This window comes from Oryctolagus cuniculus, chromosome 15 (genome assembly GCF_051225735.1).
Source record: "Oryctolagus cuniculus isolate XC-2025 breed Fujian yellow rabbit chromosome 15, ASM5122573v1, whole genome shotgun sequence".
NCBI lineage: Eukaryota > Metazoa > Chordata > Mammalia > Lagomorpha > Leporidae > Oryctolagus > Oryctolagus cuniculus.
Window position 1 is genome coordinate 37,176,114 of NC_142881.1, and position 13,283 is coordinate 37,189,396.

Sequence of the window (13,283 nt, forward strand, 5' to 3'; positions counted from 1 at the left end):
CCTTCCTTGAGCCCTTCTCTTTTGGCAGGCCCTGCAGACACACCACAGGGTCTCAGAGTAACAAGAAGCTGTCATCCCCTCTCCTGCAAAAAAGAAGAAAAAAAAAAAAAGCATGTTTAGAATCAAACAACGTACAATAAACTACAGGCCTGTGTTTACACAGCCTCCGACTAAATTAACTTGGATTTTCGGTGCTTGGTCCTGGCTAAGGCAGCCGTAAGCCGAGGAAGGTCTTGTTAAAAACGTGAAGTGCTGGGACCTCGCGAGGCCTCCCTGGGCAGCTGGCCGTAAGGTGGCTGGCAAGATGGGGTGACCCCCGTGGTGGTTCTGCCAGTGCTGACAAAAGTTTTAGCCACTTTGTGTTTATCCAGCAAGACTTGTACGCATCACTGAAGGGTCATGTGATTTTGGTCTGAACTTGGGATTTTTCTGGTGTTGCTAAACCATGTATGTATAGCACTTTGATTAACTTTTTGGTGTATGTTTTATAATGCCCATGTTTCTCTTGTTGTTTAACCAATCATATTTTTACAATGTAGATTTCTCATCTTCGGGAGCTGGGGCTGCATCATATACAGGTTTATGCTTTGTAATTTTGCTGTCTACTACATCTTCCTATCTGATCTTATTAAGAATATATTCATTGGTTGCTGTTAGAACCCTTTTGCTCTCTCAAAAATAGATTTGCTAGTGCAATAATTTTTATGTAAATATTGTATAGCTGCATGGCTGAGCTTAAGGACAGGTTGAGTATCCCTTATCTGAAATACCTGGGACCAGAAGCATTTCAGATTTCAGATTTTTGGAGGATTTCTACAATATTTGCATACACATAATGAGATATCTTGGGACTAGGACCCAAGTCTAGACACAAAATTTATTTGCATTTCATATACATCTATACACAGAGCCTGCAGGTTATTCAAAACAATATTTTTAACAATTTTGTGCATGTACTTATTTTTAATAATAATCAGGCTTGCATTGTAACTTTGGCATTCCATGTTTTGCTTTTTGGAACATTTCAGATTTCTGGTGTTCAGATTAGAGATGCTCTACCTGTGTGCTAAGTAGGCTTTGCTACATGTCTCGTGTTGTCACCCAGATGCACACCATCCTCTTTGCAAATCAGTGTGAGACGTGGCATTTTTGTCTTGGTTTATGTTCAGTAAGTTAGAGATACGGGGCAGTAGGCCAGTTGTTCCGAGTATGATGTAACTTCCCTCACTTTCAGCGTGGATATACAGGTTGAAAGATAATGAGGATTTTCTACTTTTCACCCTGAAGATCACCTCCCAAATAGGAGAGGTCATGGCGTGTGCTTCGGTTTGTCTAGCACTTGCAATTCTTTGCATGTTTGCTCAATCTAGACCATCACCAGTCTCCTAAAGTGGATGTTATTTTTCTTGGAATAGATGAGGATTCTGAGGGTTAGAGAGGTCATCTATCAAATAAGCATGCCCATCCCTGCAGTGCTGATAACCTGGGGTGGTGGTGGTGGGAGGAAAGATAGTGCATGAGGGAAACCTTTGCAAACTCTCAAGCTCTGTGCAAAAATAAGGTAATATCATCTGCCTCTGTGGGAGTAACACTATGCCCAGCTCTTGTTGTTTTAAAATCAGTCTCATTATCTTATACCCAGACTTTGTATGAATATTAAACAGTAGTCCTGGGTTTGCGGTGAACTTGGCAGATTTGGAAGCACTTCATTCTTTCATTCATTTGTTCAACCAATCAATGAGAATGTAGCAGTTTCCATGACAGAACCAGTCTTGGTGTTTGAGAGTCAAACTACAGCAAGCTTAAATCCTACTGAAAATAGTTTATTCAATGGACACATAGAAAGCAGCTATTTAAGGTTCTATAACCCAAAATATAAAGTCATAATTTATAGAAGTTCAAAATGCTAAGGAGCTTCAGGAAACCAAAGGAACCATGAAAACATTGTTTGTAAAGTGTATTTCAGCTAGTTCAGAGGGAAACCTTGATAGTCAAGCTAAAGAATTTTTATTTTATCTTATTTAGTTTCTTCAGGAAGGATATTGGGAAGTTTACGTCCCAGCTGCACATAAAGTGAGTTAGGGAAATTCGGAGGCAGGAAGAGCTTGGGAGAGAACAGGTTTTCCCAGGATACCATGTTGAGACATGAGCACGTAGAAGGGTTCTCTAAGTTAATGCACAACCAAACAAGTCAAAAACTTATAATACTGGAAAAGAAATTTGGTTGGCCAAAAAGAATTAAGCCGTTGATATCAAGGTGACATGCAGTGGTTCATTATTAAAAATCTGTGTCTCCATTCCTGGAGGTCAGTCAGTCACCTGTGGGAACCAGGTGGAGATGAATGGCTCACCTGCCACTCCACATTAATCTTTCACCTTTAGTATTAAGCCTAGAGTTGGAAAAGGCATTAGAGGTGATTTAGTCCTCATATCATAGCAGGAATTATCTATATGTCTTGGAAGATAGGCCTTTATCCTAACATTGCTTTTGATTGTCCTATTGGAATTGCCCCAGTGGGTGACATCTGTAATTCACAGAAAGTTCTGCTTTAACTGTAAATGAACTAAAATGGCCTTCATGTAGTTCCCAGTGGTGGACTTACTTCTGACTTTGGAGACAAGTCCGTTGCTCTTCCCATTTAGCTGTTGAATGCAGCTCTGACATTTCCCCACCTCACCCACAATTTCCCCTTGATTCAGCTGGTTTTTTTTTGTTTTTTTTTGTTTTTTGTTTTTTGTTTTTTTTTTTTTTTTTTGACAGGCAGAGTGGACAGTGAGAGAGACAGAGAGAAAGGTCTTCTTTTTGCCGTTGCTTCACCCTCCAATGGCCGCCGTGGCCAGCGCGCTGCAGCCAGCGCACCACAGCCAGCGCACCGCGCTGATCCGATGGCAGGAGCCAGGTGCTTCTCCTGGTCTCCCATGGGGTGCAGGGCCCAAGCACTTGGGCCATCCTCCACTGCATTCCCTGGCCACAGCAGAAAGCTGGCCTGGAAGAGGGGCAACCAGGACAGAATCCGGTGCCCTGACCGGGACTAGAACCCTGTGTGCCAGCACCACAAGGCGGAGGATTAGCCTATTGAGCCATGGCGCCAGCCCAGCTGTTTTCTTATACTGAACTCTGTGCCCTTTGTGGGGAATAGTCTTGTTGAGACCAAGTAGCAGAAATAGAGTTTATCAGATGATCTTCAGAGATAGAAAGTAATACATGGGAATCCTGCTTAGAACCATGGGCAGGTAGTTCACTGTTATGTATAAAAATTTTGAATGTATTTTAATAGCATTTTGCATGATCTGTAGTAATCGCTTGATAGTAAATGACATATCTTGAGAAGAAGTGAATCCAATACACCATTCAAAGCAATACAATCTTTCTCCCTAATTGCCAATGACATGCTTAATATAGTGCCAATTATAAACTTACAAAAAAAGTGATGGTTAACTTGAAAGTCTTATTATTCTTTCATTAGAATACCATTATCTTTTTAAAGAATAAGTTTACTTGATGTACCCCCAAAATATTTTTAAGATATTTTATAGCAATAAGGAAAGAGAAGTATGGCAATTCATACAAGTGTTTATAATTAGCATTAATACAACTAACACCCTATGGAGGAAAATAATCTCACTTAGCTAACTAATAACTAATATTTATTTCAATAAATTGAATAGTAAAAGCCTAAAATCTAATGATGACATTTATTTCTCAGCAACCACAGGAGAAACAGAGGTGGGCTTTGTTCCCACATTTGGACCCTGTTACCTGAACCTTTATGGAAGCCCTAGAGAGTACACAGGATTCCCAGACCCCTATGATGAGCTGAACACTGGGAAGGTTAGTGCTCAGTTAAGGTTGTTAGCACTATTTAATGTGATTCCTTCTTGTAATGCTTATAATTAGTATTTCATATTTAAGGGTCACCCGCCAACACACTCGCACATACCCACACCATACCACTGATCAAATGCTGACAACAGCAGTCTTGCAAGTGTTGGAATGCAAGATAGTAACGGAGCTTGAAGATCATCAAACTGGGTGGCAAATGGCTGCCCTTCCCCCACAACTTCTATGCTCATGGCACACATTGGTGATCAATGCTGGCTCTCTTTCCTAATAAGGCGTGGTGCTGCTTTGGGACTTGTTCAATGCTATGTTCCAGGAATTTACCAGACAATTGGCTACATGCCTGCTGAAACTTTTCCCATCTTTGAACTGATCCACCTCTTCATTTCATAGATGAGGACATGGAGGCCCAGACACAAGAAGTGCTTCTTCCACTACAACAGAAGCCAAATGTGTCTTTGAGTTATTTCCCCAGGCTCAAGAAAGGACTGAAGTAGAGAGAAAAAGCCCTGAGCGAGGGGAAAGGTGGAAGACCAGCTGTGGAGGTGGTGGCCCTCTCCTTCCTCTCTAGAAAGTTCTGTAGCCAGCACACCGGAGTATGGTGGGAGGAGGACCTACTCCACATCCTCATACTCAGCTGCACCCAAAACATCTTCCTCCTTCCTTCCTGGCTGCTCAGATGTGTGCCGGTCGCCAGCGTGGCATCCTCCTCATTCTGGGAAGAGAGGAGAGGAAACCTAGTCAACATAGGTAGATGCAGAGCTGCTCTGCTGAGATGGAGGAGATATGCACACCCGCCTCTCAGTCTCTAGGGACAGGCAGGAAAGCCTCCGCCTGCCCTTGGTCATGGCTGAGATCCTTCCAGTCCCGGCATCCCGCAGCACTCTTTGGAATACTTCTTACAATCAATAATTCCTCTTGCAGACTGAAGATGCAACTCCAGCCGGGAGTTTCTGACTGGTTTCTTTTGGACTGATTGATTGGTTAAGGCCACGAGGAGAAATTCTCTGTAGCTGTATTAGCCTAATCAGCAAGACAGAACACTTTGTGCTGTTGTCCATGACTGGAGGAATAATCCTGTCATTGCCTTTCAGGGGGAAGGAGTTGCCTACAGAGGCAGGATCTTGGTTGAATTAAGCACTCTTCTTGAAAAGACACCTCCAGATAAAAAGCTTGAGCCCATTTCAAATGATGACCTGCTGGTTGTTGAGGTAAACATTGGAGTGTGAATAGTGCCTGGCATGGAAAAGGACATTTTAAAGCATTGGTGGTGGGACGACTGGGGCTGGCTGTCTGAGCAGGTACACCTGCAGGGACATTCAGGGACTGAAGAAGAGTCAGCTGCTATAGTGCCCTTCAGCATTCTCGTGATGTGCCTACAACAGCTTACAGGGTAATGAGACTTGCTCCATCCTTCACAATATGAATCTTCTACCTAACACTGGCAACGGTAATGCTGCTCCAAACTGAATGGCCTCTTTGCTAACTAGGATTGAGTGGTCATGAATTGGGGGAGTGGATGATTAATTTTTTTCCAGGTTCTTTTCTTGTAGCTAGAGAAGCATTCTAAGTACAGGCATGTGTAAGATGGACAAAGTGATAAAGGTTTATTGAAAAGATGAGAATGTGAACACACACACACACACATGAGCATGGGTTACCCCACACAGACAGATACCTGAAGGGAGAAGGGGGTAAGGGAGAGGAAACAGAGAAGGCACCCTAGCACCTCCTCCAGTCATGGTCTATGGCAGAAGAGACCCAGTTATTGGCCTCTATTATGAGATTGGGTAAGGGGTGCCTCTGCAAACACAAAGCCACCTGGGGGTTTTATGGTATCTCCATAAAATTCTACATGAGCTTGCTATGCATATTTTCATGGTATGCTTCTCCCAGGTCCTGGATGAAACCGGTGAGTCCTGGGAAAGGGGGTTTTGATTGAAAAGTAGAACAGAATTACATATGGGGCAGAGGGAGGGGCCTGCTTGTGACTTCCAGCTTAGTGATCCCACACTAGCTGCCTGCCTGTCCTGCACCAGTCATAGCAAAGTCACCCAGGAGCCATCCTCGGTGATCTCATTTGCCCACTAGTCCTCTCCATCTTCAGAGGTAGTTGATCTATCTTGGGCTTCCCAGCATTCCCAGCATTTTCAAAAAATATTTTTCATTATTTTAGATTATTTAATTCTATTCATCAAATAAACTTGAAAGGAAATCCTAGGTTATTCAAAATTATCTTCAGAGGGACAAATCTGGGAAGTTACTGGGGCACTTGAGAGAGCACAAAATCCTACCCTCCCCAGTTTTATAGCAACTCTAAAAACTACATAACTAGGTAACTCTGCTCTTTTTTAAGTATCTAAGTAAAAGCAGAATACAGGTGTGTTTTTGCTTGTATATAATTAAAAAGTTAAAAGAAATTTTTAAAAACCACCTACTGCTTCTTTCCTGCAAATTACCTACACTGATCAAATATCTGCAGATGAGCTAATAAGCATCAAGCAAGTAGGGACCAAATGTGCACCTCTAGCTCACACCTCTAGCTTTACACTAAAGCAATGACAACCCAGGAGCATTGTGCATACTTAGCATCCAGATTATGGTGTCTGAGTACCATTTCCACTATAAAGAACCAGACCTCCTGCAGGAAATGAATAACGTAAATAGTCCTGTTTCTATTAGAGAAATTGAAACTGTTGCTTAAGACCCATGTTACAGTGACTCTGAGCTCCCATTTTTCCTTGAAGACAGGAAGCCTTCCAAGTTCATCTCTAACTATTGCTGACAAAAGCCAGTGTTCGCCTGTCCCACAAATCTGACTTGTTTGTAAGAGAAGCCCACACACTCATGCCCTCTGCCAAGGGCCAGCCACTCCTCGCTGGGCTGCAAACCAGCTCGGGCCCCATCTTGCTTAGGCTGCTGCTGCTGCCATTTTTGCTCCCCTCCATTCTGAGCACAGAACAGATTCTATTCTCAGTTTCCCCACTACAATAGAAACCAAGCAGCAACTTTAAAAATGTTTTCACCTCTGGGCTGAGAATAGAGGAACTGGCATGCCTGCTGAGTGTGGTTATTCTCAGGGCTCACGGGCTCAGAGCAGCTTCCAGGGGTCCCTCCTGGGGGCAGCAACGTCTGCTTCCAGCCTGCCCCTTGGGGGCAGAACTTGGCCCTGCATCCTCCCCAGACTCCAGGAGTGCCCTGAACAATGTCATCTCAGAGACCAGGTCCAGTGGCCACGAGTTCTCAGCTCAGCAAGGGCTTCCTTCTAGTCGTCTAATGTCTGCCTAGTAAAAGATCTGCCCCATTTTGGGATGATTGACAAGGAGGATATCCACTCCCTTTGGTGGAAGCTCGTCCTTCTCTCCCAAAGGAACGTGGCCTTGCTCTCCATCTTCCAATTACATTAGGGACAAGCATCCAAGGCAAGGGATTCTTGAGTCCTCAAGTGTATAAAACAAGCAGTCCAGCTCCTGGACCACACTGATGTCAGTCCTTTATCTTCCGTAAGGGGGAAGGATCGAGCTTCACGTTCTTCTCTCATCACAAGAGCAAGCCAGGGGGCACTGGCCTAACTACAAGCAGAGGAAAGAAGCATTTCTCTCTTATTCCCAAAGCAAAGATTCTAACATAGCCCTGGCTAATACACATGAAAGCTTATTTTGCCAAATAGATATCCTTAGCATTGTCCTCTAGACAAAAACTACTCCTTCCCCAAATTTACTTCTGAAACTCAACCCTCTGTCCCCTCATCTAGGGTGAGCACAAGTCACTTGTGATCAGAAACAGAGCCCAGGGCTCTACACAATCAGATACATCAACTGTGTCCAATAGACTGAGTTTCCCAAGTTGCAGGCAGTCTTGCTCCAAGACTACCAACGGAGGGTTTGAAACAAAAGCTGGGGCTCCCGACTTCTCTGAATGGTGTTTATCGTTCCTTCCTCGCCCCACTTCTCTGTGCTCTGAAGGTGGAGGGGAAGTCAAAAGAGTTGGAGTAGTTATAACCCTCAGCTGCCCGGGGAAAGTGGGCCCATGGTAGTGGTGCGCCTCATGGAGGTTGCACTTGCACGGTGGTCCAAGGAGCTGCTTTGTCTTTAGTGGCTTGCTCACCACGTGACTCACTGTTTTGGGAGTTGTCATGGCCAGAAGCCATGCTCAGAGCTCAGTCTCCCAAGGGGAGGGTCCTCTCAGGGCCTCTGTGGGTGACTTGGCCAGATCTGCATGGGAACCTCCAGGAAATCCTAAGTCATAGGGGCATGAGCAGGCAGAGCCAGCCTAGCCAGAAGCTGCACCCCTTCCTCTGCTGAGCCTTCCCGTGAAACCGCTCTGCCTTCTGTAGCCCCTGTTTTAACCAATTGCCACAGCTGAAAAACTGATCATTTTCCTCTGGCCCAGACTTGGCCCCAAATTAAATTTCTTATTTTTGGTTCCCTCTCCTAAGTGATTTACACAGGAGAATTATGCTGTGGAAGTCCTGACTTATACAAATCACTCCCTACTCTCTAATTTTTATACAATTGGAACCCAAGCACCGAATTTCCACAGCATTCCTGAGTCATGCATAGTTCCAGGGGCTTTGTTAGTAGTGGTTAGCATCTGACAACTAACACAAGGCTTTCAAACCCCTGTCTGCTAAAAGGGACAGTAAATTTTGCATTATGTGTGTTTTACCACTTTAAAAAAAAAAAAAGTTATTGAAATGGCTGGCTGAGTCCTCCTCTAAGTGTGTGAGCACATTCTTGCTGAAACCAGAAGACCCATTCATGATGTGTTCATTTTGAATAAAAGCCATGCTATGGATGGGTAATGAAGGCAAGTCAGTTAATAAATATCCCAGAGAGATGGAATCAGTTTTATTAATACCCTAGAGGCAACAGGCATCAGTATTTTACTCTTTAGATTGGGGTGCAAAATTGGTAGCAAGAGAGCAATGAAACAAAAAGCAAATACATCAAAAAAGCCATCATATGCCAAAGTTTGATACCTGTGCAGCCTTCAAATCTCAGATTGAATGATGGCAGAGCTGCATGCTTTCTTTAAGGGTTTTGAACCAAACTTGCAATGTGAGGAAATTTGAGAAGCAGTTTGAGTCTGATCGCTGTGGTCTCACAAGTTGAATGGTGGAACGCATGACCATTGTGACTACCCTGTGGTGGCCAGGGATGTTCTCACATCCTAGCTGGGCATCTGGGGAGTGAACCAATGGGTGGAAGACCTCTCTCTCTGTCTCCACCTCTCTCTGCAACTCTGTCTTTCAAATAAATAAAATTAAAAAAAAAAATTCATACTTAATTCAAAAAGTTAAATATTTCTTAGAAAGTAAAGTTGGCCATACTCTCTCTACCTTTTCCAACATAAGTGTTGTTAACAATTTGAGTTTTATTTTTCTTGACCTTCTTTAGGCATATGTTAATGTTAAAAAAATTAATTGATTCACTTAAAATATCTTTTTCTGTGTTTGTACATATGACTAGGCTGAAGTCTTTATGAACCTTTATTCCATTATGTGAAAGTAACATAACTTAACCAGGACCCTACTATATTGTTCTTGTTTTTCTCCTGGATTTCAATCAATACTGCAGTGAACACCCCATTACTTCCATCTTTGCCCACTTGCCCAAGTACTCAGGGAGTGCTAAATCCAAGATGATCTTTTGCTGGGACTTAATTCAACACTAATTATTGGGTTTAGAGTTACATCTGCTAGAAATCCACACATTAGTAAGAACAAAAGTTGTTTCACTAAACCTTCGTCTGCTCGCACTTACAGAAATATCAGCGGAGGCGGAAGTACAGCCTCTCTGCTGTGTTCCATTCGGCCACTATGTTGCAAGACATCGGTGAGGCTATTCAGTTTGAAGTTAGCATTGGAAACTATGGCAACAAGTTTGACATGACCTGTAAGCCGTTGGCTTCAACAACTCAGTACAGCCGTGCCGTATTTGATGGTAAGATCCACAATGACTATACTCTCCTATGCATGTTCTCAGTGGGTACATCAAGGGCAAGAAGCTGGCACTGTATTCTCCCCAACAGCCATTATCCCTAGCGTAGGGTTAGTGCAATGCAAAAGGTTAAGTGGGGAAGACAGAGTGGTTTGAGTTCAGGCACCTTCAAGACTGATTCAACCGAAGAAGTGGCAGGAGCTGACCCTCAGTGTCCTCCAACCCTCACCCAGCTTTTACCCAGCTCTACCTTATACAGTCCTAAGATAGCAACTCTGCTAAATACTAAGCTCCCCAAAGCAGCTCCTGCCCCTGCCAAGCTCCAAGCCTTCCTTGGGTGGAGGAGTTGAAGTGGGTGGGACCCTGGCTCAGGCACCAGCAAGTCAAGCTTATGCTCTTATTCAACACCGTTGTAACCTTAATCATCTCTCTTCATTCTAACCCTCAGTTTCTCTGTCTTCTTGAATTACTATAAGGAATAAATGCTGTTTTTGAAGAGAAGGTGGGTCTCAGCTTTTAAAGAGCTTACATTGAAGTGTATAAACTATATCATAACAGATGGCAAAGTATTAGAATACCCTAATCAAAGTATCAATGAGCGGTTTCAGTATAGAGAAAGGAGAGAGGAATTCTGAGCAAATGTCCCAATATTGCTATAATTTTTAGCTAACTTTTGTACAAGCAGTTCTAGATATAAAAGGCCCTAGACAATATCAGCTAATAATTCTTTATAGCAGTAAAGCTCTAAATGATACCAAACCCTGTGTAGCCAGCTAAGGCTTTCAAAGAATCACCAACAGATCTTGAGATTGTTGTGCTCAGTTTACCAGGGTATTTAGTGAGATTTGCAAATAGGCTGAATGAAAAAGAACTTTCTAGCTCATCCTCATGTACTTAATTGAATAAAATCAAAGAATGAGGGGCTGGTGTTGTAATGTCACAGGTAAAGCTGCCACCTGCAGTGCCAGCATCTCTTGTGGGTACCAGTTCGAGTCCCGGCTGCTCTACTTCCAATCCAGCTCTCTGCTTTGGCCTGGGAAAGCAGTAGAAGATGGTCCAAGTCCTTGGGCCCATGCCTGTGTGGGGAGACCCAGAAGAAGCTCCAGGCTTCTGGCTTTGGATCGGTGCAGCTCCAGCCATTGCAGCCATTTGGGCAGTGAACCAGCTGATGGAAGGCTTCTCTTTCTCTCTCTGCCTCTGCCTTTCTGTAACTCTGCCTTTCAAATAAATAAAATAAATCTTTAAAAAAAATCAAAGAATGAAATGATCTCAAACCACTCCCCAAGCACATGGATTAATCAGTATTTCAGGCTGCACATGTCTTTATAACTTGCGGTATTTATTCTAAGTGTCCAGTGTTCACTGACTGCCAATGTGCCTTCCCAGGTAACTATTATTATTACTTGCCTTGGGGCCGCACAAAGCCAGTTGTCACCCTGACTTCGTATTGGGAGGACATCAGTCATCGCCTGGATGCGGTGAACACCCTCCTGGTCATGGCAGAACGGCTGGTGAGTTTATCTTCCTCCATCTCCTCTTCACCAGGCAGAGTGAACTATGTATTGGGATGCAGGTCAGCTCACTATAACCCAAGGCTGAAAGTGCGGGAGTCAGCAAGGTGAGAATGAGTCCTTGAGTAACAGCTGAAGTGGGTGGGCCGCAGCTCCTATGGAGGTTCAGTGACGTGGACTGAGGTTCTTTCTCCCTGATTGCTCTGCCATCACCAAGGAGTTAGGATTGTCTGCATGGACGAGGAAGTTCCCCACTAAGTCCACTCTGCAGTCTGAGGGAAGCGAGGGGTGGGGAGTGGGTGAGGAAGGATGGGGAGAAGGTGGCGCAGATCCAGAAGCCACACGCTTGGTTCTGATCACTTTCCACTCAGCCACAACGAACCACAAGGAAGTGGGGAAATGTGGTATCATGCCAGGACAGGCAGATGCCCAGATAAAAATGTCTTACTATGGAAGAAGGAGGATGGAAAAAGGTAAGAGGGTGGCATCTTATAGTTTCTGCCAAAATTTGTGTGTGGAGAGCATTCATTCCCAAAAGCAATACAGAAGCTTAGGGCTTTGCTGTTGGTGCAGCAAACGTCTCCACTGAAGGCAGAGGTGGTGAGGAGACGTGGTACCTGACATCTTCCACTCCTGCTGCAGGCAGGAACATCTAACCTGTTTGGAGGTGGGGGAAACTGCTCAGACAAGCTGTCTGTAGTTATCCGTCTGGCGGACATTGGTCAACTAGATTGGCAAGGAGAAGGGAAATGTTTGAGATACCTCTTTTTTTAAAAAAAAAATTTATTTATTTGAAACAGTTTCCTAGAGAGGAAGAGATGGAGAGCTCTTCCATCCACTGGTTCACTCCCCAAATAGCTGTAACAGCCAGGTCTGGGCCCATGCAAAGCCAGGAGCCAGGAGCTTCATCCGGGTCTCCACATGGGTGGCAGGGACCCAAGCACGTGGGCCATCCTCTGCTGCTTTCCCAGGCACATTAGCAGGGAGCTGAATCAGAAGTGGAGCAGCCGGGACTTCAGCTGGAACCCATATGAGATACCCATGTGATAGGCAATGGCTTTATCTGCATCGCCACAGTGCCGGCCCCTGAGATGTTTATAAATTAAGTAAAAGATACTGGTGCCGGCATTGTGGCACGGCAGGTAAAGCCACTGTAATGTCAGCATTCCATATGGGTGCTGGTTCATGTCCCAGCTGTTCCACTTCTGATCCAGCTCCCTGCTAATGGCACAGGAGAAGCAATAGAAGATGGCACAAGTGTTTGGCTCCCTGCCACCCACGCTGGAGAGCTGGATGAAGCTCCTGCCCCCTAGCTTTGGGCTGGCTCAGTCATATGGGGAGTAAACCAGTGGATGGAAGATTTCGCTTTATCTCTCTGTCTCTCTCTCTCTCCCTGTAACTCTGATTTTCAAATAAAGATTTAAAAAGATACTAGGCCGGCGCCATGGCTCACTTGGCTAATCCTCCACCTGCGGTGACGGCACCCCGGGTTCTAGTCCCGGTTGGGGCGCCGGATTCTGTCCCGCTTGCTCCTCTTCCAGTCCAGCTCTCTGCTGTGGCCCAGGAGTGCAGTGGAGGATGGCCCAGGTCCTTGGGCCCTGCACCCTCATGGGAGACCAGGAGAAAGCACCTGGATCCTGGCTTCGGATCAGCATGGTGCACCAGCTGGAGCGGCCATTGGGGGGTGAACCAATGGAAAAAGGAAGACCTTTCTCTCTGTCTGTCTCTCTCTCTCTCACTGTCTAACTCTGCCTGTCAAAAAATATATATATATATACTAAATTCCTGCGTCAGGTCCTGATAAAACCTATCTTGTATTAATGTTTTGATTTCTAAGTTATGGTGACATTTTTTCTAAGATCTAGCCTCTATTAGGGCTAGGCCAGGACATACGAGATTCTTGGAGTATACCTGATCTAACACAATGGCAACATCTAAAAACATTATCATATGTTATAAATATAAAATGGAAAAAACAATTATAGGTTT

General features: G+C 44.4%; 1 protein-coding gene across 6 annotated transcripts in view; it reads left to right on the forward strand.

Moving 5' to 3' along the window:
* The window catches only part of MYOF (myoferlin), a 160,910-nt gene that overhangs the window by 78,105 nt on the left and 69,522 nt on the right, over positions 1–13,283 (forward strand). For 3 of the 6 annotated variants that reach the window (XM_070057607.2, XM_070057609.2, XM_008270211.5), the window contains exons 17-21: positions 540–578; positions 3,708–3,832; positions 4,936–5,052; positions 9,609–9,786; positions 11,170–11,294. In XM_070057607.2, coding sequence (XP_069913708.1) covers positions 540–578; positions 3,708–3,832; positions 4,936–5,052; positions 9,609–9,786; positions 11,170–11,294 — 584 coding nt within the window. Of the gene's footprint in view, positions 1–539; positions 579–3,707; positions 3,833–4,935; positions 5,053–9,608; positions 9,787–10,230; positions 10,286–11,169; positions 11,295–13,283 lie in introns of those variants that run through there. The other 3 variants (XM_070057610.2, XM_089314747.1, XM_089314748.1) reach the window with 2 other exon arrangements.